The sequence below is a fragment of the Gymnoscopelus braueri genome (assembly GCF_963280865.1).
Source record: "Gymnoscopelus braueri genome assembly, chromosome: 17".
Lineage (NCBI taxonomy): Eukaryota > Metazoa > Chordata > Actinopteri > Myctophiformes > Myctophidae > Gymnoscopelus > Gymnoscopelus braueri.
The window spans coordinates 38,946,389-38,971,143 of NC_137617.1; the positions used below are offsets into that span (position 1 = coordinate 38,946,389).

At 44.3% G+C, this 24,755-nt stretch overlaps 2 protein-coding genes across 3 annotated transcripts in view; one reads left to right on the forward strand and one right to left on the reverse strand.

The window, feature by feature from the left end:
- Positions 1–8,844, reverse strand: part of insyn2a (inhibitory synaptic factor 2A) — a gene marked incomplete at both ends in the record, with an annotated part of 35,424 nt that extends 26,580 nt beyond the window's left edge. The window contains one exon of the mRNA XM_080454395.1: positions 7,427–8,844. Coding sequence (XP_080310521.1) covers positions 7,427–8,844 — 1,418 coding nt within the window. The remainder of the gene's footprint in view (positions 1–7,426) is intronic.
- dock1 (dedicator of cytokinesis 1) overlaps positions 1–24,755 on the forward strand; it is a 455,553-nt gene that overhangs the window by 209,051 nt on the left and 221,747 nt on the right. The gene's annotated exons all lie outside the window — the stretch shown is intronic.

A 24,755-nucleotide genomic window follows, 5' to 3' on the forward strand; every position in this document is an offset into this window, starting at 1 on the left:
GGGATAGCGATGGGGGAGAGCTGGAACGAGCATTCAGTTCATGGCCAAACATCTCATCTCACACAAGAGGTGAGGAGGGGTCGAATGAGGCGATACGCAGGGGGAAACTGATGGATTTTACACGGGGATCAGTTGGGAATCAATACTACAATGGCATCAATAGTGGCTTATAGTACACCGCCAAATGGCCGTCATAAAACAAATTGGTCAATTTTACCTGGTAGTCAGAAAAACACATTTCATCTGCTGCGGCACAGATGAAGGTCAATTGACCTGAGGTCTTTCCAGCACTGCCGGAAGACCATATGCTGTTAACTGTATCACATCATCTTCAAATAAAGCACTGCTTGCTTCTCAAAGTGGGGTTACGGGGACCCCCAGGGGTCCTTGAGGGGGTTCCAGTGCGTCCCCCAGCAAAAGGAGGAACAGTTTAAACACTTAAACACTATTATTTACTTTCATAAATATTTTTTTTAAAAAGCTAAAGAATAGCTGTTCTACCAATTTTATTCATGGGGTGTTCCTGGGGGCTTCCCAGCTATGTTAATGTAGCATCACAATCCTTTTAACCACATCATATCCACATTTTATACACCTACTAGTGTATTTTTTTTTTAGTTTGGCATTTTTAACACAAATCTTCACTTTATGGGAGTCTCTGGCACACAATATTTTCATATGGGGGTCCGCGGCCAAATACAATATCAAAAACGCGTGAAGGGAAGCTCTCACAGCGTGTTTTTATTTTATTTATTTCATAAACCGCACCAGGCACTTGTTATTTGTCATTTCTTTCCATTTTCCCCATGTGATTTGTTTTTAGACACAGCACATTAGGTTTGGAATTACATTTCGTGACTTGTGCGAAGGGTGGGTTGTGCTCACGCACGCACGCACGCACACACACACACACACGCGCGTGCGCTCACACACATACTGTGACGAATTCACTTCAAAAGCAGTGCATTTGCTTACATGAGAAATGAATGTCGTATAACATAAGCAGTAATATAACAGATGTAATTGCGTGCCACAATTCACCTATAGCCCGCGGCTACTCCTATTTGTTTGTCCAGTGACATTTCTGTCAAAAAAGGTGGGGGGGGGGGCTAATGTCCTGTGACGACGGCGCGGCGGCATTACAATTTCTGCTTGGCTCGCCAAAAAACACTACTGGGTGGAAATTGGAACATGTACAGTATAGAAAGAAGATGACGTTTATTGAAAGAAAGAGCTAAAAATGCAGAGGTAAACGGGCGACCTGAGACAGATTGCAAAGTGGCTTATGTTTCACGGTTTGCTACCGATGTGGCACATGCATCCGTTGTCCAACTCTCTTAACCCCTTCATTCCGGGAACTCGTCATTTTAGTGCCGCGCTATGAGCTTGTAGATCTGCTATTTTTTGCAAATCTAGATTTTTTTTTTGTGCAAATCTTTGAATATATACATTTTTAAAGCGAACATTTGTAACTCAAAACGTTGCTTCTGTAGGGGGTCCCTGGAACAAAATATTTTGAAATGGGGGTCCGCGGCCAAATACATATCATTTTGGGTGGTTCTTGATGTGCAAAAGTTTTAGAACCACTGATATAAAATATAAATTTTCAAAGATTTGCAGACATTTTCACATTTTTTTTTCAAAAAAAGCAGGAAATAGCAGAAATACATCTTAAAATGACACAGATGCGTTCCCGGTCTTAAAGGGTTAACTGGTCCAAAATACTAAGATTGTATAGATAATATTCTAAACCGATAAAGCTGTCATACTTGTCAGACTTGCAGTAGAGGAGGAGCAGGAGAATTAAAGTTTTTTGTCACCATGCTGGATGGTGCTTCTCCTCTCCTCCGCTCCCCTTGCTGTCCTTGCTGTCATGTCCCCTTTTTATCTCTTCTCTTCACCTCTCTTCCACCTTCCTCTCCGGTCTCCCCGGCCTGCCACTTTCCACCTTTCCAAAAAAGACTTATGACCGATAGAAGAAGAAGACTTCTCCCCCAAAGGAGGACCACAAATACAGCTTACTTTCCTTCTCTTTGTTCTCAAAGTGCAGTTTTTACGAGTTAGGAGATCTTACAGTTGCTTCATGAGAGATTGAGAGAGGAGGATAATTGCCCTTATTTTGTTTTGGAAGATTTGAATCACTTAAATCCATACTATAGTACTGTAATTGACCCCCAGGGCTCTATGCCAGGGCCCCTCCTGTTTTTGCCATGCACTAAAATCTTTGCTGAAATACCCCATATCCAAACACAAGACGGATTATTTAATGTTTGACAACTGTCTATTACAATATGTAAATACAATATGCAAGTAGTTAAGTGTAGGTGTGTATTACAATATATACGTATAATATGTAAGCCCTAGTGTAGCGGTTAGAGTATAGGCCTTTAAACACATTGGGTGCCAGAATTTTATAATAACAGAATACGTTCGGTGCCGGGAATCTCACCGTTAAGCTCCATTGTGCTGTTTAAAGCTGTAGACTCCATGACGAGTAATCCATGAAAAAAAAAGCATGCCTCCATTTTACCCGATGGTCCTGGCTAACGGCTGGAACGATAACATCTCTCACGCGAGTAACAATGGCGGAGCGATCGCGGATGCAAAATGAGTTGTTTTCCCCATAGAAAAAAGTTTCGGAGTTATAGGCGTTTTAAAGAAGGAAATAGACCGGAAGCGGATGGGGAGCCATGTTTTTCACACGATGATTCATCTGGCCCTTACTTCTCAGAATCGCCTAGGGTGATCCCAGAGCTGCTCTAGCCCCTCCCGCATGGAAATAAACGAAAAAAACTAAAAGAGAAAACTCACGTATATATACGTTTTTTAGGAAAGTTGGCACTCCACGGGTGTATTTGCAAAACCGTATTAATACGGTTTTGGCACTCAATGTGTTAAGCGGAAGGTCATGGGTTCAAACCCTACTCGGGGTCGACGTCAGCAAAGGGCATTGCGGTCGTAACGGGTCCCTAACGCCAAATCAAATGGGTTCAGATCTGAGCCAAGTCTACTGCAAGAGGTGCGTCTGAAGCCTGTCCTGGACGGAGTCTCCGGACTGTCCCCTGCATCGAATTATATGTCCCCTGCATCTCTCTGTTGAAATATATGTCCCCTGAACCAGTCTAAAGGTCAATATATCTAGTATCCCCAAACTAGTTTGGGGAGTTATATATATCTATATATCACCTGTCTAACTGTTAAAATATCTGTCCCCTGCATCTGTCTATATCTCTTGAAAGAGCCGTCCGCTGCACCTGTCTATATCTGTTGAAAGAGCTGTCCCCTAGCTGCACCAGCCTAACTGTTGAAATAGCTGTCCCCTCCAGCACTCTTTAACTATTGAAATATCTTATCGCCTGCACCGGTATAACTATTCAAAGAGCTGTCCCCTTCACCGGTCTTAAGTGTTAAAATAATGTGTCCCTTGCATCAGTCTAAAGCAGGGGTTTTCAACAGGGGGTCCGGGACCCCTAGGGGGTCCTCAGAGATACTACACGGGGTCCGCCAAATCTTTGTGTGGTGGGGAATATTTGTCGCAAATAGCGATCTACAAGCTCACTACGCCTCACGCTGCGAGGCGTTGTGAGCCTGTAGATCGGCTGCGAGGCATTGTGAGCTTGTATATCTATTTTCAGAGTTGGTGTAGGGGGGGAAAGAGCAGACCAAGTACAGAGCCAACGGTCAAGTTTAAGTATTGAGGGTTTAAATGTTAACTATCTGAACATAGACATTAACATGAATCCAGCTATCTATGAAATCCATGAAAAAGTTTAATCTGCAACACAATTTTATACAATACGTCCCTGCTTCGTCTCTCTCTCAGCTAAGGGGTCCTTGGCCTGAAAAGCGTTCTAAAGTGTTGAATTATTTGTCCCCTGTACCGGTCCGGTCAGAACCTGTTCTCCCCTCTGTTGATTTTTGCACTGTGGCTATTGTACGCACAACTTGTTTATCATCTCGACAGGTGCATGTGCGTATGCATACATGCGCGTGGCAGCACGTGCTTGTGTGTGTGTCCACATGCAAGTCTACAGCAGACGCTCTCCTGCTTATGTTTTGCGGCATTCCCGTACATGTGCGTTTGTGTGTCTGTGTACATAGGTGTGTGTTTGTTTGCTTCCATTCGGTCCATTCGGCTGCCGTGTTATTTGTGTCCAAAGTTGCCACTCATACCCAAAACTACATAGTGCTGCTTTAATGTTATATTATCATCAAAATCTTAATGTTTTGGGGGCCCGCTTGCAATATCCTCACGGCCCACCGGTGTGCCCCGGCCCACGGGTTGGGAATCGCTCGCTGTGTTGGCCACCAGGTGCGGTATAGTACCTGATGATGTTTGGTTACTCTGTCTGGTCCGCACAGCGTTGTGGGAGCGAGCCGATAGGAATCTTTGCAATTCACTCAGGTGCAGAACAAATTGGCCATTTTGTTTGTCTCATTCCCTTGGATAGACACTTCTCTATTCCAGCCCGGCTAGATGCTATCGAGAGCCCTTTTTGTGTATGTACGTAGATTTCCATCAAGCAGCAGTAAATGGCTTTTTCACAGCCCATGATTTTTTTTTTCATATGCTTTAGAGTCACTAGATTTTATTTTTTTCTAAAAACTGTTTTCTGGAAAAAAAAAGTATGTTGCTAAGTGGTGCGCACACTTTTTTCAAGTCAAGGACCCTCAAAATCATGTGTTTTGCGGCCGACCCCATCTCAAAATATTTTGTTTCACGTTTAAAAAAAAAGCAGCAGATCTACAAGCTCAAGTGCTTTCCCAGGTTAACATTATGTAGCACAGCTGGATGAGGACAACTACCAAATGTCTCTAAAGTTTACTGCTCTCTCCTACATTAACCAAGACACATATTACTGTCTCCGTTAGACTGGGCTCTCCCATTTCTTAGTTAAAGTCCCGTACTACATGTGTGGTTTAAATCAGTGCGTTCTCAAGCTTCTTTTTAATTTCAAGGACCAGCGGTTTGGTATGCATTAGGCCACCGACCACCCCATATAGAGTGTACAAACGGAACCTTATGGACCAGTTTGTACACTCTCAAAGTTACAGAGTTATAAGGGGACCATTTGGTTCTTGAATATCAATCATTTAGCTGGGGACCCCCCCCTCCCCTCAAGGACCCATGGGGGTCCCCAGAACGCACTCTATAGAACCACAGGTTTAAATCTTCTGAATAATCTATCTCGAATCAATACATTTGCTTGATAAGCATTTTTCTCCCCCCCCCAAAAAAAAACTCAAACATGCCTAGAGTAGCTTTACATTAGCCTTTCTTTGCCCTCATTTAGTATTCCATATCCTATGAATTATGCATACGTTTGAGCCACATTTGATGGGTTATACAAGCAAGTGTATAAGCATCAAACTGCTCGTTGATGACTACCTCTTTGCACGGTGGGTTTGTGTTCTACGGGGGAGCGTTAGTTTTGTTTCACTCATTGTCCCAGCATACTTCCTCATTGCACGATGTTGCATTCAGTGAGGCCCTAATTGACGTCGAGAGCTGAACTGCGGAATAACGCTTCGGACCAATTTCCAGGAAGTGGTAAATCTAAAAAATACAGATTTTTGGTGGTAGAAATCCATATTAATGCTTTAGAGATATGCAGAGAGTGCAAAAAAAAACACCACCATGATTCTCGTGAGTAATCTTCAAAAACATAATCACACAAAAGAAATGGTGGAGTTGACCTTTATATGTGTCTACTCAATTTGGACATAGATGAACTCGGGGCCATTCGTATTCCTTTTGAGTATAAAGCAAGCTCCCTAAGTCATTATATCAATATTTGGACTGGAAGATATTACCATAACAAGAGCATTAATTTCACACAGATGATAGTCTTTTCAGTCGGCCGGCTGTGAGGAAATGGACAGGGTCATTCAATGAGTCCATTTTCTTTGTTCTTTTTTCCCTCCCTCCCTTTCAAATTATTGCTGTCAGGCAGAAACCTCCTATCTCAATATTTCACCTTTTTTTGTAGTTCCCTACTTCATAAAACAAGAGTGTCAGACAAAAGTAGTGAAAATAGTAGATCTACAAGAGCTTGAATATGTTCCCTATTTTTTCATTTTTTTTATTGTACTTTTATTCCACTACAATTATTGGAAAACGTGTTACTATTTACTTTGTAGATTTTGATTACTATTACAAAACATGCATTAACCACTTGAGCCTTATATATACTTGGCTATTTGGAAATAGCTGATATATAAGCTCGCAATGCATCGCGACGCATTGTGAACTTGTAGATCTGCTATTTTCAAAAGATTTATTACATTTTGAAACCTGAAATGGGACTTTCTGCACAACGAGTACTTTTTCTTGTGGTACTTTAAGTACATTTTGACACCAGTACTTTGTGGAGTGAGTACTTTGTCCACCACTGGTCAAAATAAACTTTAGAATCCTTTTAGCTGCCTTTCTGTTGTGTCCAGAGGCCCAAAGAGAGGAGGGCGAAAAACATCCAGGCCTCGCCCCATGCAGTCAGAGCAGGCCTCTGTGGGAATAATACTGCGTTGTTGTGACTTTTGAAGCGTTGAGGCTCGCTGGCGTGGCGAGTCGCTGAATCATTAATGCGTTCTGTGCTTTGCATCGTTGTGTTCTGGAGCACGCCATGTGCTTATTATTATCACACAGTGTACTATGTTAGTCCCATTGATCCATGAGCCGGAGCACAATCGACTGATTGATCATTAAAATATGTGGGTGAAAACTTGACACTCGCCCGATACTCTGCAACCTTAATCTTGTCTACAACGCACTGATATTCTTCCTGCACTAATGGCATGAACAGTATATACCTGCTATAGCTGCTATGCTTGTTTTTATGCTACAGAAGTTCTTACAGTATGGTGTGTGTGTGTGTGATATGAAATGTGAGCTTACCATAATCACAGTAATCCTTAATCATATTCCGTCATTGAAGGGCTTTTGGAGAGAAATGAGACGGACTCCAGTCACTTTCAAATTAGAGCACTGCAGAGGGCAGGCGTGTGTGTGTCTGTGGCCAGCTGACGCTCGTTAATGTTATAGGCATCAAATGAATCATGCTTCTGCACTGTCAAATAGGCCAACATCTAATCTAAGATTAGTGGGACTCATTCAAATGACCACCAGTGAGGTCCCGGGACTCACTTCATTGAAAACCTAACATCATCACTATTATATACGGGTATTATATTAGATTTATTAAATATTATATTGATATTATAGCTATTTTATTAGCTATGTGCTGTTGTTACATGACAATTAGTTGACTTTTGGTGAAAAAGCCCACATATATCGGTATATCGGTTGATATCGGTATCGGAAATTAGGAGTTGGACAATATCGGAATATCGGATATCGGCAAAAAAAGTCAATATTGAACATCCCTAGTAGAAAGTGTTTAAAAACGGGTAAGTGAGGTGGTCTTACCCCTCTCTGTGGGCCTCTCCTTTCTCCAGCTCCTGGATGACCCCTAGCAGCACCTTGATGGTCTCCTGGCTGGAGCTGATCAGGTTCTCCATGGCCTGGAGCTGTGCTTTGACGTCCCCTCCCTCCTGAGACACAGGCACTATTTGCTTACAGGCCTCCCCCGTAAGGCCTGGGTGGTCCGCCGCCGTCGCCGCCCCAACAACAACCGGCCCCCGCCTGGCCTCCCCCCTGCCCCCGCCGCCGCAGGAGGAGGAGGGGGCCGCCCTCAGGGGCTCCTCCATGGCCCGCAGCGGCCTGGCGGACAGCTGCCCCGCGTGGCACTGAGCCTGCGTGGTGCAGCCCGCGGCGCGCGGCAGCGTCTGCGACGAGGACGACTGCAGGCCGTTGAGCTGCAGCAGCTGCTGGCCCTTCTTCCGCTTGCTCCGCACGGACGGGCTGTCCAAACACTCCACCTGCGTGAGGGAGTTCCAGGCGATGGGGCCCGCGACCGCCTGCCTCGAGGCCCTGTCCGGCAGGGTCCGCGTCGAAAACGACGAGCCCCCCTCCTCCCCCGGGTTCGCCGCCAGCTGCCTCTTGGCCGAGCGCTCGCCGCTGCCCTCCCTGCGTTGTTGTTGTTGTTGTTGTTGTTGTTGTAATCCTGTCCTGGGTTTGGGAGGGACGCTGCAGAGCCGGTAGTCCGCCTCCATCCCCACGGCGACGGCCGCGTCCCGCGGCCGGCAGTCCGTCGTGCCGTCCGCAGAGCAGCTGAGCTGCAGCGCGCCGCCGGCGGCGCCGCAAAGGCCGCCGGGCGCCGAGTGCTGCTCCGCCGTGCCCACGCACTCGTTAGCGTGGAGCAGCGCCCGTGTCCTCCGCACGCTCCCCCCGCCGCCCCCGCACGCTCCTCCCCCTCCCCCCGCCCCCAAATCCTCCCCCTCCCCCTCCTCGTCCAAACCCAGCCGCGCGACCGCGGCCTTGTTGGACGACGGCGGCTTCGCGTCCACCACGAAGCCGTTGTTCTGCCCCTTGTAGCTCTCCACGGACGCCGCGTGCTTGAAGGTGTGGCCCTTCTTGCGCTCGAAGGGGAAGGTCTGGTAGCGCTTCTTCGGGTCGGGCGACGTCTGCACGCCCGTGCTCCGCGTGACGTTGGGGATGGAGCGCCGGGCGGGCACCGTCATGTACTTGCGGTACGCCACCTTGTAGGCGACGGGCTTGCCGCCCCTCAGGGCCGCCTCGCGCTGCTCGTTCTGCGCCTCGCAGATGTCCTTGAAGCGCACCTGCAGCGCCTTGTTCCGCTTCCTCACCTGCCGGCTGGCGTCCAGCGAACACTTGGCCTCCAGCGCCAGCGAGGCGGAGCAGGGCGAAGGCGAAGGCGCCGCCGTCGTCTCCGAGTCCGACTCAGAGTTGGTGAGCATGCATTTACCGCCCTCCTTGCTCACCATGGTTCCTGAGGAGACAGAGAGAGAGAGAGAGAGAGAGAGAGAGATCTGAGTATTTCTTCCACCACCATGGTCATGGTCCGTATTTATACATCTAGAGATCAGTGGTTCTCAAACCTTTTCAGACCGTGACCCCCCAAAATAATCATATTTGAACTGGGGACCTCCCATTTTGTTTGACTCTGTTCCACAGATAATTATTGTGAAAATAGCTGATCTACAAGCTCACAACGCCCCACAATCGGCTATTTTCTAAATGTTTGCATCTTTATTATATTATTTGACCAATGTTTTAAAATATAGTTTGTTGATTACTTTTGATGCAGTAATGGTCTTTATATTTTGGTTATTCTCTTTTTTTAGGTATTTAAAAGGTCTTAAAAGTCCATAAATGATCACTTCACTGTCATATGGGGACCCCCCAAAATCATGAGAACCACTGATCTAGATCACTGGTCCAAATGGGTCTGTAACTGTGAGAGTGACAGCTTTAGTTACTTTGTAGATTTAACACTTGTGTGGCAAGTTTTGCAAAATGTTAGTACTTTTACTTTGATTCTCAACCATCGGAATTTCAAGGACCCCCAGTTTGATATGCATTAGGTCATGGACCCCCATCTTTTTGTATCTCTGGGACCCCAATCTACACAGTAAAATCCGCAATTTAACTCTGAGAGTAAATGGAACAGGTCTGTTTCGTTCCACTCGTTCACTCTAAGAGTCACAGATACCCCATAAGGGTCCATGTGGACCCCCTCGTGGTCCCCCGGACCTGAGTTTGAGAACCCGTAATGTAGATCATTTACACCCTGGGTGTGGAAATCCTTCCATCTGGCTCCATCACTGCCAGTTGGCTATGATCTTTAATGCTTGCCAAGCCGTCTGCTTTTATTTACTGGGACACGGCAGGGGTTAGGGGTTTTAGTGTGCCCTAAAAATGACTCCTCTCTAATCTGACACTCTGTTCTGAAGCCGATGGCACCAGTTTTAGCCATCCTTTCAACATGTTTATTATTGGCAGTTAATTGCGGCGTTCTTCAATGAAAGCCCATCCCGCCCCCCCATCTCCTCTGCCCCCAACGCTTTTGTAAGTCGGATGAGCGCACGTTTCTTTAGTTTTCTATGGGGGGCTTTGACTGCATGCGTCACTCACTCGCCTCTAAATTGGGTACCAGTGGAGCAAAGTAACTTAAGTACATTTACTCAAGTACAGCACTTAACCCATTAACTCATTCAGTGCCAATGAAAAAAAAAAAAAAGTGGAAATATTTTGAGGCGCACACACACACACACACACACACACACACACACACACACACACACACACACACACACACACACACTCCGTTAATAGCAGCAATATAGAACAGGCCCGAGGTCTCCAACTGACTACTGTGATTAATCAAAGCGTGTTACCACTCCTCACTAACTGACTTCCCCTCCCCTCCCCTCCCCTCCCTCCCTCCCTCACCACAGTTAGTGATAAAGTGACGATTTACCACTTGAATCTCAGCCTGCCTATTCTGGGGGTAACATTCACCCTAAAAATAGCTTATCTACTCAAGCTCGTAGAACGGCTTATTATTGGTGAAGAGATTTGGTTGGTCCGAGTAATAGGTGTAACTGCATGTGTGATTGGCCCATAATCTGTCTCCTCAGCCGAGCCGAGAGAGATGGACAAACGAGAGAGGGAAGGAGGGAGGGAGGGAGGGAGACAGACGGCAAACTGAGAAACAAGACAAAAAACTTCAGAGAGAAAGTGTACGTCAGCCCCCCTTAAGGGAGAAAACTTCCTGAGCAAAGAGAATCAATTATCTTCCCTCGCCACAACAGATCCGCTAGCTGTGTCACGACTCCCAGCACCAGCCTCTCTCTCTCTCTCTCTGACAGCTATATATTTATATAATTCTCCACCTGCCTGCTGATTTACAATAAGTAAACACCGCACGCGTTCACAGTATAGATGCTGAATCAGATAGGACAATTATCCCCGCTCTGCGTATCCGCCGTGACTGTTGGCTGTCAGCGCGGGGGACGGCTCCTTCCATCTCATGCCTGTGGCTGTTTTATTTAGCAGTGCCTGCGAGTCCGTGTGGTGGACGATAACAAAGTACGGTACATTTACTCGAGTACTCTACTTAACACATTGGGTGCCAATTACGTTCGGTGCCAGAAATCTCACCGCTACGCTGCGCGGCGCTGTTTAAGCTGTAGACTCCACGACGTGCATTCCATGTGAAAAAAAAGCATTCCTCCATTTTGCCCGATGGTCCATGGCTAACGCCTGGAACGATAACATCTCTCACGCGAGTAACAATGGCGGAGCGATCGTGCATACAAAATGAGTCGTTTTCCCCAGCGTAAAAAGTTTCGGAGTTATAGGGGTTTTAGAGAAGGAGATAGAACGGAAGCGGATGGCAGCCATGTTTTTTGACACGATGATCCATCTGGCCTATCCTTCTCAGAATCACCGTGGGTGATTCCAGAGCTGCTCCAGCCCCTCCCGTGTGGAAAAAAACGAAAAAAGACTTGCGTTGTGAGCTTGTAGATCTGCTATTTTCACAATATTTGTCTGTGGAACCGAGTCAAACTAAATGTAATGCCTCAACAAGTGCTTTTCACGGTGGTGGATCCCCAGTTCAATTTTCATTATTTTGGGGGGTCCCCAGATCAAATGTGATTATTTTGGGGGGTCCCAAGTTCAAATAATCTGATTATTTTGGGGGGTCCCCTGTTCAAATTTTGATTATTTTGGTGTGTCCTCAGTTCAAATATTATGTTGAGGGGTCGTGGCCTGAAAAGGTTGAGAACCATACTGTCATAGACAAGTGACGTTATGGGTGACTATCCCTGTATCCACGTGATTCCATTCCAAACTTTAAAAAGACATTTGAAACATTGAAAAATAGGCCAGGCCAGGGGTTAATGTGGTTCATCTCGCACAAAGCATGACATTGACCTTTATGGTGTGAATGTGTTTTTTGGCTGCCAAGAACACTGGGCACTTATTTTTTGTTCAGAGTTGGCCTTTATACCAGTGTGTGCCTCACTGAGACCGGACCGATTATTCAAAATATAAATGCTGGGTGACTTGTAAATGTGTTGCAATTTGTCCAGCACTATTACTGTCAATGGCTCGCCCTCCTCGCCGGCCTTGTACGTAAATGCACCTTTCATTAGGACAAGAAAACAGCGAGGCATTCCCTATCCACGACCTCGCACACACATAACTATGGGTAGTGCATCTGCTTTAACAAACACATTCCATGAAAGCTGAAGGCAGTGATCTTTCTGTCACTGTGCGTCCTTAGCATCTCTCAGCCAGTGTTTCCAACCTGACCATTAGTGGGAACTCCATGAACTCAAAGGGTCTGTTAGTTCACACTGTGCAACCCGTCAGGCTTAGAACGCTTTTCCTGCCGACAACTCACTGAGTTGCAGGTAGGCAGGAATGCGTAAATTACGTCAGACGTCGTTGCTTTATATGACCATACAGTACATTGAAATGCCCATATATGGGTATCTTGTTTCGGATCGGTGGTTCTGGACAACTGGATAATCCAAACCTAATGGCTTCTATTTCAGCATGCTAACTTTGCAGGAATCCCCATCAATGATGTCACTGGTAGGCGAGTTTCTGAACTGGCCACAGCCCTCCTCTCTCTGAGACACGAACCGAGTAAGGCAGTAATGGTGCCATCTTATAATGACCATAAGTGAGGACCAATTATATGAAGATAGACTAAAAATGGAAAGTGGTCCTTTAAAGCATTGGTTCTTAAAGTGGGGTCCGGGGACCTCCAGGGGTATTTGAGGGAGTTCTAGGGGTCCCCAGCTAAATGATAGATTAGGAACAAAATGGACCCTTATGGTTCTGTAACTCTGAGAGTGTACAAATGGAACCAAATGGACCCTGAGGTTCCATTTGTACACTCTCAGAGTTAGGTTAACATAGATTTTACAATATAAATTGGGGTCCAAGAGATATAAATGCCATTAAATGGGGGTCGGTAGCCCTAATGCATGTCAAACTGGGGGTCCTTCAAATTAAAATGGTTGAGAATCACTGCTAAAGCCGTAAAAAAATCGTTTCTGTTATGGGGTCCCTGGCATATCTTTTCAAATGGCGGTCCGTGGGTAAATAAGTGTCAATTTGGGGGTCCTTGACATGAAAAGGTTTGAGAACCACTGCTTTAAAGTATCTGAAACTTTACAAAAAAAACATTATCAGGCCTGCTTTTTTTTTCTGTTTCTGAGCACAATACATTCCGTTTTTTTGTACATTTATTTCCGTGTGAGTTTTTTGCCTGCACCGCTCGACAGCCAGAAAACTGTCCCTGTGCCCGCCGCGGGGAGTCTTCTCCTTCTATCGGTGACCCGTTATTAACGCTCCGCAGATGGTCCTGATCAGATAGAGACGGGATAGAGCGCTTCCTGTAGACGGAGCACAAAAAGGCAGGGCCGCCCATCGCTTCATCTGACAGGCTGAAGATGCCTGGCTGTGCCTTAATTGAATAATCCAGCCGGGCTGGGGCTCATAATCTGATAGAGGAGAGGTTGAGTCCACTATACCGCTGCTCGCTGGTAAATAAACAGCTGTGCCATCAAGATGGGGGAGCCCCCCTCCGTCCCCCCGTCCCCCCCTCGTCCCCCCTGCTGACAGCCAACAGTCACAGCTGATACGCCGAGTGGGATAATTGCGATTCAGCCTCTATGCTGTAGGCTATGTAGTGGAGTGGTAACAAAGTACTCAACCCCCAGTACTTGAGTATATACTGTAGATACTCCCGGTCAAATATTACTCAACTACAACAATTATGTGAAAGTAGAGGTAGCCTACTTGTGTTGGCCTACTGGCAGTGTGCACAAAAAATGTAGTGCTCATCAGACAGTCAGACTGACCCTCTTATAGAGACGGATAGACTCATGCATGGCTAGAGCCACACCGTAAGAATTCCACAGTCCTTGTACTGTAGATCGCTTATGTTACCTTTAAGAATCGGAGTACTTCTTGCACCACTGACACCCCCCCCCTCCACATACACACACACACATAGCACACACAACTATCTGAACTAATAGCCTGCACATCCTTTCCACGGTATAATCAATGCCTTCTTTAACGGACGAGATCAAAGTCTTTCTCCAGAGCGCCGCGGCACTCATTGGCGGCAGGCAAGGCGGCATCCGAGGCGAGCCGCTATAATGACATACCGTCACAATCAGCGTGCAGGAGTCTCTGCCATTGATCACACGACAGCGTGGGAAGGCCTCAGGCCTTCTTTTATCAACACACAATATTGCCTGCGTTTGGCGGGCGGAATTAAACCTTGTATCTCCATGTCACGGGGAAGCCTGGTGTGAAAACACCCCCACAACAACAACAACAACAACACAGATTGGAGCTGCCACCCGTGCATTATTTTGAGGGCAAGGACCTTGAAATAGGTTCATAATAACCTAGTCTCACCCCCCAAGTACACTGTCTAACCTGTAATAGTGGGATATGACAGCTAAAAGCACACTGGGGCTTTGGTTGTATGCAGTGGTGCAGGGCATTTACAGTACTGTATGATGGTTATGGTATTGCTGTATGTATGTTAAATAACCACTTTATACTTTGTTGTATAATGCATAGCAAAAATAATCGATTTACAAGCTCTCAACAGGGCACTATTTTCGCCTTAAAAAAACAATTTTGGACAATATGTGACTGGGGCTAGAGAAATGGTCCTCAAGTCAGCCGTTTTTAAACCGTGGAAACAGTGATTTAGAGGTGTGGTTAGGGGTTGAATAAATTACCCATTGTTGATGCTGTCGTATATGGTCCCATTTGATCAGACAAGAACAACACTATTCCATAACTATTCCCTGAGTGGAAGAATCCAGTTTGAAAGAGGGTTTGTCCATAGAAATGTATTTATTTCCATAGACGTGACATCTGCGTTGCCAATCACAGAGTGTACTTAAATCACAGAGACATTGTACTTTATACTGAAACCTTTGACATATTAGCTCCCCCTCCCAGGTCCATTTCTAACCATTCACAAAGCTGTTTCTAGGAACAAAGGACTTATTGGGCCAACCTTCTCAATCAGCTCAAGAAATTAACATCTGGCTTAGTTTAAACATGTGAAAATCTACTTCAACCCTTATCTATAAAACTATACTTTTACACAAGCTCATATTATGAAATCTTTGTTTAACATCTTATTAGCTTCAAAATAAGACCACATATATGTATCCATGATTGTAAACAGCAGTTAGAAATACAATGAGTCAACAAAAACAACAGTTACTTTAAGACTGAATATTTTCCTTAAATGACATTTCTCAACACAAGTCATAGTTATCAAGACTTTAATCATTTTAACTACACACTGCAGACCAAAGACTGAAGAATAATCAAAGTGTATATATTTTACTGTTTACTCAGTCATTTTAACCTAGCTTCTAATCATTCACTACACATTTTCCTGTCTGTAGCTGATGCCCAGGAAGGAACAATGATTACTCTGATTAGTTTAATGAATACAAAATACTTCTTCTGATAATCAAGACAAGACAGAGGATGTCAATGCCTCTGAACCGAGGAACAAAAGGTTTATCAGAATGACTGTTGTGACTCTCACCTGGACTCTCTAGTGTAGCACAATGGCCAGGAATGGCCATGCAATCAGTTCAGAGAACTGATTGCATTACAGCTGAGCCCACACAAAGTTGGGTGACATGTCTCCCTTGCTTACAGTACTTGACCAAAGGTCAAACTCAGTTCTAAGTACAAACCTTCAAGTGTTTTACCAATGAAATGGAATATCATGGAAATCCATGTTCTCATGTTTGAAACGATACTCTTAGTCCTGGATATACCATAATGCCCAATGCCCTGATTGTGTGAAATCTTTGAAAGCTGTTTTCAGTGCTTTGACAATTCTGGTTAGACAAGATTCAAATGACCATAACTTCTTCAAATAGTTTCCAATTTGAATAAGCAAAACATCATTTGAAAGCTTGCATTCAGTCAAACTGACAAATTACCATGGCCCTCTTGCGGCACAAAGCATTGTACCCAGTCACATATTTCTGAAAATATGCCCAAAATAGGGACTCCAGGTTGAAAGTAGCTAAGTTCTAAAACAAACAAAAACAAACAAGCAAAGCGCTGTCATTGTATTGCAACATTATATAATGCATAATTGTGCTGCACTCTGTTTGGAAACAATGTTCAAAAAACAAAACAGTGGTTGAGTTGAAAACAGTACACACACACACCAATTTACTTTTCTCTTCCATGGTGCAGCAGGGAATCAAACTAAGCCCCTAAAAATCCAAATATCAAAGGCAAAATGTATTCCCACGTATACAAATCGCCTCGGCCTTGAATTTATTAAAAAAACGGGTGTGTGGGAATGAGTTTCTCTTTGATACTGCTGTAGAGGTTGTCGATACTCGTTGTCATACAATACATTAAGTTACGTCATTAATTATACATTACACTGCAGTTCTTTTAGGAACTGAGCTTACAGAATAATGTTATTTAAATTGTAAATGTTATTTTTGTAGAGTAAAGGCTGGTGGGGGGTTGGTTGCCACGCTTGACGGGTCCACCGTTACGCTCTCTGAGTTAAATGAACACCCTGGCTTTTTGCAGTGTGGGGAGTAATTGATATGTAGAAGCATATTCCCGGGCTGATGAGTTCTCTGGGAGGGAGCCATCTATTAACCCACTAAAACCGGGAAAGCATCTATGTAACCACTTTAACATTTTTTTAATACTTTGGCTATTAAAAAATTGCAGATATACAAGCTCATAGAGTGCCACACTATGAGCTTGTAGATCTGCTATGTTTTGAGAAATTGTGAACATGTGAGCAAATCTTTGAATATATATATATTTTTTAAAGCGAACATTTTTAACCCAGATCTTTGCTTCTGGGAGATTCTACAAATGTCTCCTAAATCGTAACTTTTTTCTTCTTTTTTTTTTACCTATGTTGCTATAATATCAGTGGTTCTCAAACTTTTTTTATGTCATGGACCACCCAAAATGATTTGTATTTGTCCGCGGACCCCCATCTCAAAATATGTAGTTCCAGGGACCCCCAGGCCAGAAGCTAAGATTTGAGTTAGAAATGTATATGAGCTTGTATACCTGCTATTTTTTTATAGCCAAATAAATCTAAAATGACACAGATGTGCTCCCGGATTGAATGGGTTAATGAATTTAGCTTTCGGTGGAGCAGAGGGGATAATGCAAAAGTAGTCAAGCTTGAACCCGGGATAAACACTCACACTCCGGAAGGCCTAGTTTCCACGTCTTAACTTTGTTACCCTGGGCCAGTGGTGGTTCTCACAGTGGGCCCCCCCAGACCCCCCCCCTCCCCCCCAGGGGTCCTTGAGGGGGTTCCAGGGGAGTCCCCCGCAGCTAAATGATACCAAACGTTTGACCAAACGGGTCCGTTCGAGTCCATTCGGTTCCATTTTGTACAATCAGAGTTATGAGGGTCCGTGGCGTAATGCATACCATACTCGCATTGAAACACACACACACACACACACACACACACACACACACACACACACACACACACACACACACACACACACACACACACACACACACATATTAACTTTGTTACCCTGCTTGGGCAAAACCGCAAGTTCGCAATCGGGCAACTGCCATTCAAGAACTTGCTGAATCTCTCACACACACACACACACACACACACACACACACACACACACACACACACACACACACACACACACACACTGTAACATTTGCCCTGTTTAGTAATTCAAGGATCTCTGCATTAAATGTGCACGCAGCGAGAACATGGCGAACGCTAGCATTAAAGGATAATGAATTGTGCTGGCACGGCGTTCGCTAGATTGTCCTTAAGGTTCAAACCAAAGCATCAAAGAGGGTGATTTAACACCGATAGGCACTCTACACAACAAGACACTTCACACACAGGCTCTTTCAAGTCCACTCAGTACCGTTACATCTCAAATGTACTTGTTTGGTAAGTGTATATTGTTCTAGCGGAAATGACAATGCACAGCCTAAATGCATGCCTAAACATAAAGCCATTTGCATGAGATGGGGGCCAGAGTACATTGTGAATTGAGTGCAAAGGACCCTAATGGAAACAAGCCATAGTGCTTTCTTTGGTTTAAAATCCTCTTAACAGACCTTGTATTTAACTGTACTTCCCTTGTGTCTTTGCAAACTGTTGATAAAGTATTCAATATTCAATAAGTGCTGCTTGAATGAGCTGCAATGAAGTACATGAAAAGAAAAATACCGTCGAGTACAGTCTACAGTGCTCCAGTATTTTATTTGGGTAGTCTCTTTTTTTGCCTGTTAAACCCAGGCAAACAGTGCCAAACAAGTGCCAATCAGCATATGTCAATTACCCTGAGCGCTTATGCTGATTGGCCCTTCCACTTTTTGGTTTCTGTAAGAACGCCCCCCTACAGTAGCGATTGGGGCCAGACCATTCTGCAGAAGACACATGATAATGTGAATTCACGCAAACTGGGATGGTTTAACAGGCTAGTCTCTTTTGAAGTGGCCAGGTATTTGTATTTTTATATTCAACTAGTCCTACTGTCTGAGCACCGAGCCCTTCTACCCTTAACTGACTGAAGTTACTTAAGTAAACTCTTGGAGTATCTGTACTATACTTGAGTATGTGTGTTTAAGACTTTCACTCCACTACTTGTCAAAGACAAATATTTTACTTTTGACTCCACTTTACATTTCTAGGAAGGGGAAAAGGGCCTATTTCAAACACAGTGAAAATAGCAGGTCTACAAGCTCACTCAAGTTGGATTCATATTTGAGCAGGAATATCTATAGTTTGACACAAGAACTGGTTGATTACTTTGTCCACAACTGCGCCCCACACACACACAACACACAACACACAACACACAACACACACACACACACACACGCCACGTGTGCAACATGCAGTGACGGCTGTTTACGGCCTTTTCCTATTGGGTATAGCAGCGATAGTGGGTCAGTTCACTTGACTGACTTATCCCCCCCTAAAAAAAGAATCCGGGCCACCCAAACCCAAAACAAGGGCATTTGTCACGGCCCTCGCTCGCTTGTGTGTAGATGAGTCACGTTTGTTTCATGCAGACGGACCGCAGCATTCTGTTCGGTTTCTGCTCTCTGTTCCCGCCAGAGGGGTAGATACTACGAGATGCCGAAACAGTCTCTCCCATAGCCCCCCCCCCTAAAAAAAAAATCAAATGAATAAAACCCATTGGAGAGAAAATAAGATCAGTTGAATTCAGAGACACATCGTTTCCCCCTACAGTGTTGGTTCCGTCAAAAAGCATCAGACTTGTATTATAATGGGACACAACAGCGTGAAATTGTATGTGTTCCTTCCGGGGCCCATCGTACGCTCAGAGAGGGGGGGGGGGGGACGTCGGGAGTTGACGGCAGAGAACGGACGGGTGCCGTCGCCTCGTCGGCAGAGCGGAGCCGTCAAAGCGTGCATGGTGTAAACACAAGAGCACAAGGGTGGAAACGCATCAAATTTCATGTCCCGTTATGTGATGAGCTACACTAAACGGCCGGCTGGTACGTTAGATTAACCCATTAAGACCGGGAACGCATCTGTGTCATTTTAGATTGATTTGGCTGTTAAAAAATAGTAGATCTACAAGCTCATAGCGCGGCCCTGAGTGCCGCACTATGAGCTTGTAGATCTGCTATTCTTGTTTTATCGTGATTTTTTTTTTGCAACTATTTGAAATTATATATTATTTTTAAAGTGAACATTTGTAACTCAAATCTTTGCTTCTGGGGGTCCCTGGAACTAAATATTTTGAGAGGGGGGTCCGCGGCCAAATACATATAATTTTGGGGGTCCTTGACATGAAAAAGTTTGAGAACCACTGATTTTAGCATCATGTTTTTTTTTTAAAAGAGATTTAGAAGACATGTGTAGAATCCCCAGAAGCAAAGATTTGAGTTACAAATATAAATTAAAAAATGTATTGATAAAAAAAAAAATAGCAGATCTGCAAGCTCATGGAGAGCTACAAGCTTATATATCTGCTATTTTTGAATAGCCAAATAAATAAATAAAATGACACAGATGCGTTCCCGGTCTTAATGGGTTAAACAATTGAGATGGATGTTTGGACACTGTGATGAGTGACCATGTTTGATGTCCGGATGGGGGGGGGGGGGCTCTCCCCCGGTCTGCGATGGCCGAGGGTTGGTACATATTCAGTCAACACTGACCTCATTTGATAGGGCAGAAAGCAGGGTCGCAGTTTAATCTGTCATTCAAAATGTCATCCAGTGAGCAAACACAGAGCAGGACACGCTGAGAGGGACGAGCATACAAAGTGTGGCTGTTCTGGGGAAGAGACAAAAAGCAGAAAGTGGTGTGCATTTAGTACTCAACCCCAGACAGTGCTTGAGTCTTGTCCTGATCAAATGCTACTCAACTACAAGTGAAAGTATTATTTTGTTTTTTTCAAGCAAGTACTGGCGTTCTTGCTTGTAAAATCGTCAATCATCAATCAAGTATTCAAAAGTACATGCTTTTCAAAATAGGCAATAATTATTCTAAAGTAGAAATTACAAAGTACATTTTCTTTTTAATGTCAAGGCATTGCTTTATCAAAATGTAAACATTTTCCAATAAAAAATATTTTTAGTGAACTAATTCCACTATTGCAGGAACCCTTGGAATCCTTTGGGGGGGGGGGGATTCCAGGGGGTCTCCAGGGGGTCCCCAGCAAAACAATCATTTTAACCACTTTATCCATTTATTCGTTGGCTATTCAAAGATCTACAAACTTGTAGATCTGCTATTTTTTTTTAAATACTTGAAAGTTCAGAACTTAGTTACTTTCCACTACTGTGTGTGTGTGTCAAAGTGTGTACGCACTGTGCATGTTTACCTGCATGCACATGTGTGTGTATACAGTATGTGTGTGTGCCATGTATGCAGGCTCTGTGTGATGTAATGTAAGAGTATATATAGCCGGGTTGAGGTGATTGACTGTGCGGGGCGGGGATAGCAAGTACACAGCGGCAGTACATTAGGCCTGACAGTAAGTGCACCAAATCCTTTTGTCTGTTAATGGCAGGCTAATGCTGTAAGACGGAGTGCGGCACGGCAGCGCGCGGCGAGCGGCGAGCTACCGTCGGGGGGGGTTTAAAAGGATTGTGTTTCTAATAATTGTTGCTCAGTCATCATCGCTCGCATAACTAACAGTCGCCATTTAAAAAGGAGGCAGGCCAGGGATCATTACGCTCCGAGAGATATTACTGAACACTACACGCTGGATGATATAGACGGCATATTGTTTGTTGGGAAGCACAATGCATCGCAGCCGGCTTATATTCACTTATTAACGAGAGGAGGGCAAGCGGCGCACTTTACCCCCCCCCCCCCCCCCCCCCCACCCACCCCGTCACATTTCTATCCAGTCAGATTTGCCGTTAAGCCGTAGGGGCTTTAGAATGCTCTATTGCGTTTCTGCCATATGCACAGCCTTTATTAAATATGAGTGCCATTCATATCGTTTTGAGGAATATTGCGCCTTTTCACTTTTTTTTTTTAGGATTTACCCGTCACCATGTGAGAAGGCCCCTCGGTGTTGAGTGTGTGTGTGTGTGTGTGTGTGTGTGTGTGTGTGTGTGTGTGTGTGTGTGTGTGTGTGTGTGTGTGTGTGTGTGTGTGTGTGTGTGTGTGTGTGTGTGTGTGTGTGTGTGTGTGAGAGAGAGAGAGAGATTCAGCAAGTTCTTGAATGACAGTTGCCCCATTGCACTTGCTGTTTGCCCAGGCAGGGTAACAAAGTTAATATATGTGGGTGTGTGTATTACTGTGCTTGTGAGGGCCACAGCTCCCCTCTAGCATATTTATGATTTGAGAAATAGACATTGTGAGGACAATTTTCCTGGTCTAGACAAGATAAATTGTCGTTTTATGGTAAAATGTATTTTTTTTTAAAGGAAAGAAAAAAAACAGGTTGGGATTAGGTAAAAAAAAAGGCATTCACAAAATTGCCGTCCTAAAATGCTGATGTCCCTCACAAGTATAGTAATACAAACGTGTGTGTGTGTGTGTGTGTGTGTGTGTGTGTGTGTGTGTGTGTGTGTGTGTGTGTGTGTGTGTGTGTGTGTGTGTGTGTGTGTGTGTGTGTGTGTGTGTGTGTGTGTGTGTGTGTGTGTGTGTGTGTGTGAGTGTGACAACATCCACAGTAAGTCATCTCTGTAGGAAAAGACACACACACACAGTAAGACAAGCCAGTGAACTCTATAGATGCAGCTTTCACATAAAGTCTGCAACAGCATCTTTGTCATCATTACCTACTGTACTGTAGACAGTACACACCAGGGAATACTGCAACTCACTGTATATGACTGCAGTGGTGGAAAGTAACTGAGTACATTTACTCAAGTACTTTACCATTACAGTTATAAATCGGCACTACTGTAATGTAACTTTTTTTTAAATGTATGAATACAAACTTGATGAGTAATTTTGTCAAATCTGTATGGTAGAATATGTTAATGCAATATAACTTATACAATTGGAGTGGTTGCATTGTGTCTCCCTGCTCTTCTATTGAGACATTTAGATGGGTCAAAGGTCATGTCTCACCTAGACACAGGTTCTGACACGACGTGACGGTTTTGACCAATTTATCCCCTGAGCAAGCAGGCTATTAGCTCAATGATAAAGCATTCAGGAAACCGGGTTCAAATCCGTGGTAGAAGAGGAAAGTTACAACTTTGTGTGTGCCAGCTTTAAGGTACCGCTGCCTGTTACTTTACTTATTGTACTTTTATTATTTGACAGGTTTATAGTTACTAGTTACTTTGCAGATTTAGATTATTATTAGAAAACATGCATTAACTTTATACTTTGGCTATTTAAAAACATTTTTTTTTTTAATGTTGGAAAAACTTGAGTACTTTTACTTGGGTACTTTGAGTGTATTTTTTAATGCCAGTGCTTTTGTACTTTTACTCACTTACATTGTGGTATTGCTACTTTTACTTAAATAAAAAAGAAAATCTGAGTACTTCTTCCACCACTGCTAAGGAGGTATTGATTATACCGTGGAAATGATACACAGGCTATTAGTCTAGATGGTTGTTAGGGGGGAGGTCAGATAGTTGTGTGCGTGTGCGAGCGCACGTGTGCGTGAGTGTGTGTGTGTGTGTGTGTATACACATGTTGCGCATGTGATGAACATGTACAGTACGCACACTTATTTGGAAGCTTTAGTTACTTCGCACATTTTGATTATTATCCCAAAACACACATTAACCGCTTGAGCCCTGTAGTATACTAAGATCTACAAGCTCACAACGGGTCCATTTAAAAAAGAATAATTAGTCAATCCTCCACCAGTCCAAGTGCACAGTATCCTAGAGTTTGGTGTCTGCTGATTGCCTGTGCTCTCTGTGACCTTGTTTTGATCCTTACTCCTTTCAGCTCCCTGTGGAGCTTTAGACTGTTCCTCCAGCCATTTCCCGGCATGCTGCACGCCGGCCGCCTACAGTCTGGCTGTGTTTTGTCTGGGTGCACTAATAGAGAGCTACAGAGTAACAGCAGTGATTCTCAGCCTTTCACATTTCTGTTTTTTTTAAAAGATATTTTTGGGTCTTTTTCTGCCTTTTATTTTATAATTTCACAGTAGAGATGGACAGGAAACAGGGGGAGAGAGATCGGGAGAGACATGCTAGCAAAGACCGGCGGGAACGGGACTCTGAGCCTAGGTCTAGCCTTTCGAATTTCAAGCTAGGTACCCCCAGTTTGACATACATTAAACCAGCTGTTCTCAAACCTTTCCATGCCTAGGACCCCCAAATTGATATACTGTATATTTGGCCACGGACCCCCATCTGAAAATGTTTTGTGCCAGGGACCCCCAGAAGGGAAGATTTGTGTAAACAAATTCAAATTCATGCAACATATTCTACTTTCAAGATTATTAATGTTATTATTTAAATATTCAAAAATAGCAGATGTACAAGTATGCAGCGCACCACAGGTTGAGGCTGTGCAGTACACCTAACCACCCCCTACCCCTCTGGGCTCTGGTGGTGCTGGTGTGGTTTGATGAAGTACTGTTTTTCTGCCTACGGGTCATACATGTTTGTCTCACGACACGGCATGCAGTTCTTATGGAAGAATGTGTGTGCATGGTGCAGAGAGAGGCTGCCTCACTACCTGCCTCTAAATCACAATTCATCTCACTCTCTGCTCTCTGTTTCTCTATACCTACACAAACACAACATATCCCTCTTCCTTTGTTCCTTCCACCTCTCTCTCTCTCTCTCTCTCTCTCTCTCTCTCTCTCTCTCTCTCTCTCTCTCTCTCTCTCTCTCTCTCTCTCTCTCTCGCTGTTTCTCTACCTACCACATCCCTCTTCCTTTGTTTGTTTGTTTGTTTGTTTGTTTCTTGCTCTTTCTCTCTCACTCAGGCTGAGGTTTCAAAGCCACTCAGTAAAATGCTGTGTTCATTTAACACTGACAGGGTGAAAAAATAAAATACCAAAAGGGACACAAAACATAATGGTACATCAAGTGAATTTTCACATGGTCAGAGGCACAGTATGTTACTGTGCCGGAAGAGCACCGCTGATTCAGGATTCAGTTTATTGACATTTTCTTGTGCATGAGGTTCTTCCATTGCCTACTCACTGGCACTGTGCACAATAAAGTTGGCACTGAGTGGTCCAGCAGTTTGCGGGATGCAGCGCCAGACAAAAAACAACAACACAAAGACCCGCGTCTAGATTGCTTGCTGCATACAGAGTTCTCCTCCCAGTCCACAGCATTGCAACAAGAAACCATACCAGTAAACATCTAAAACTTCCCTTAACAACATGAATCCTAGCGTCCGTATTCCAAG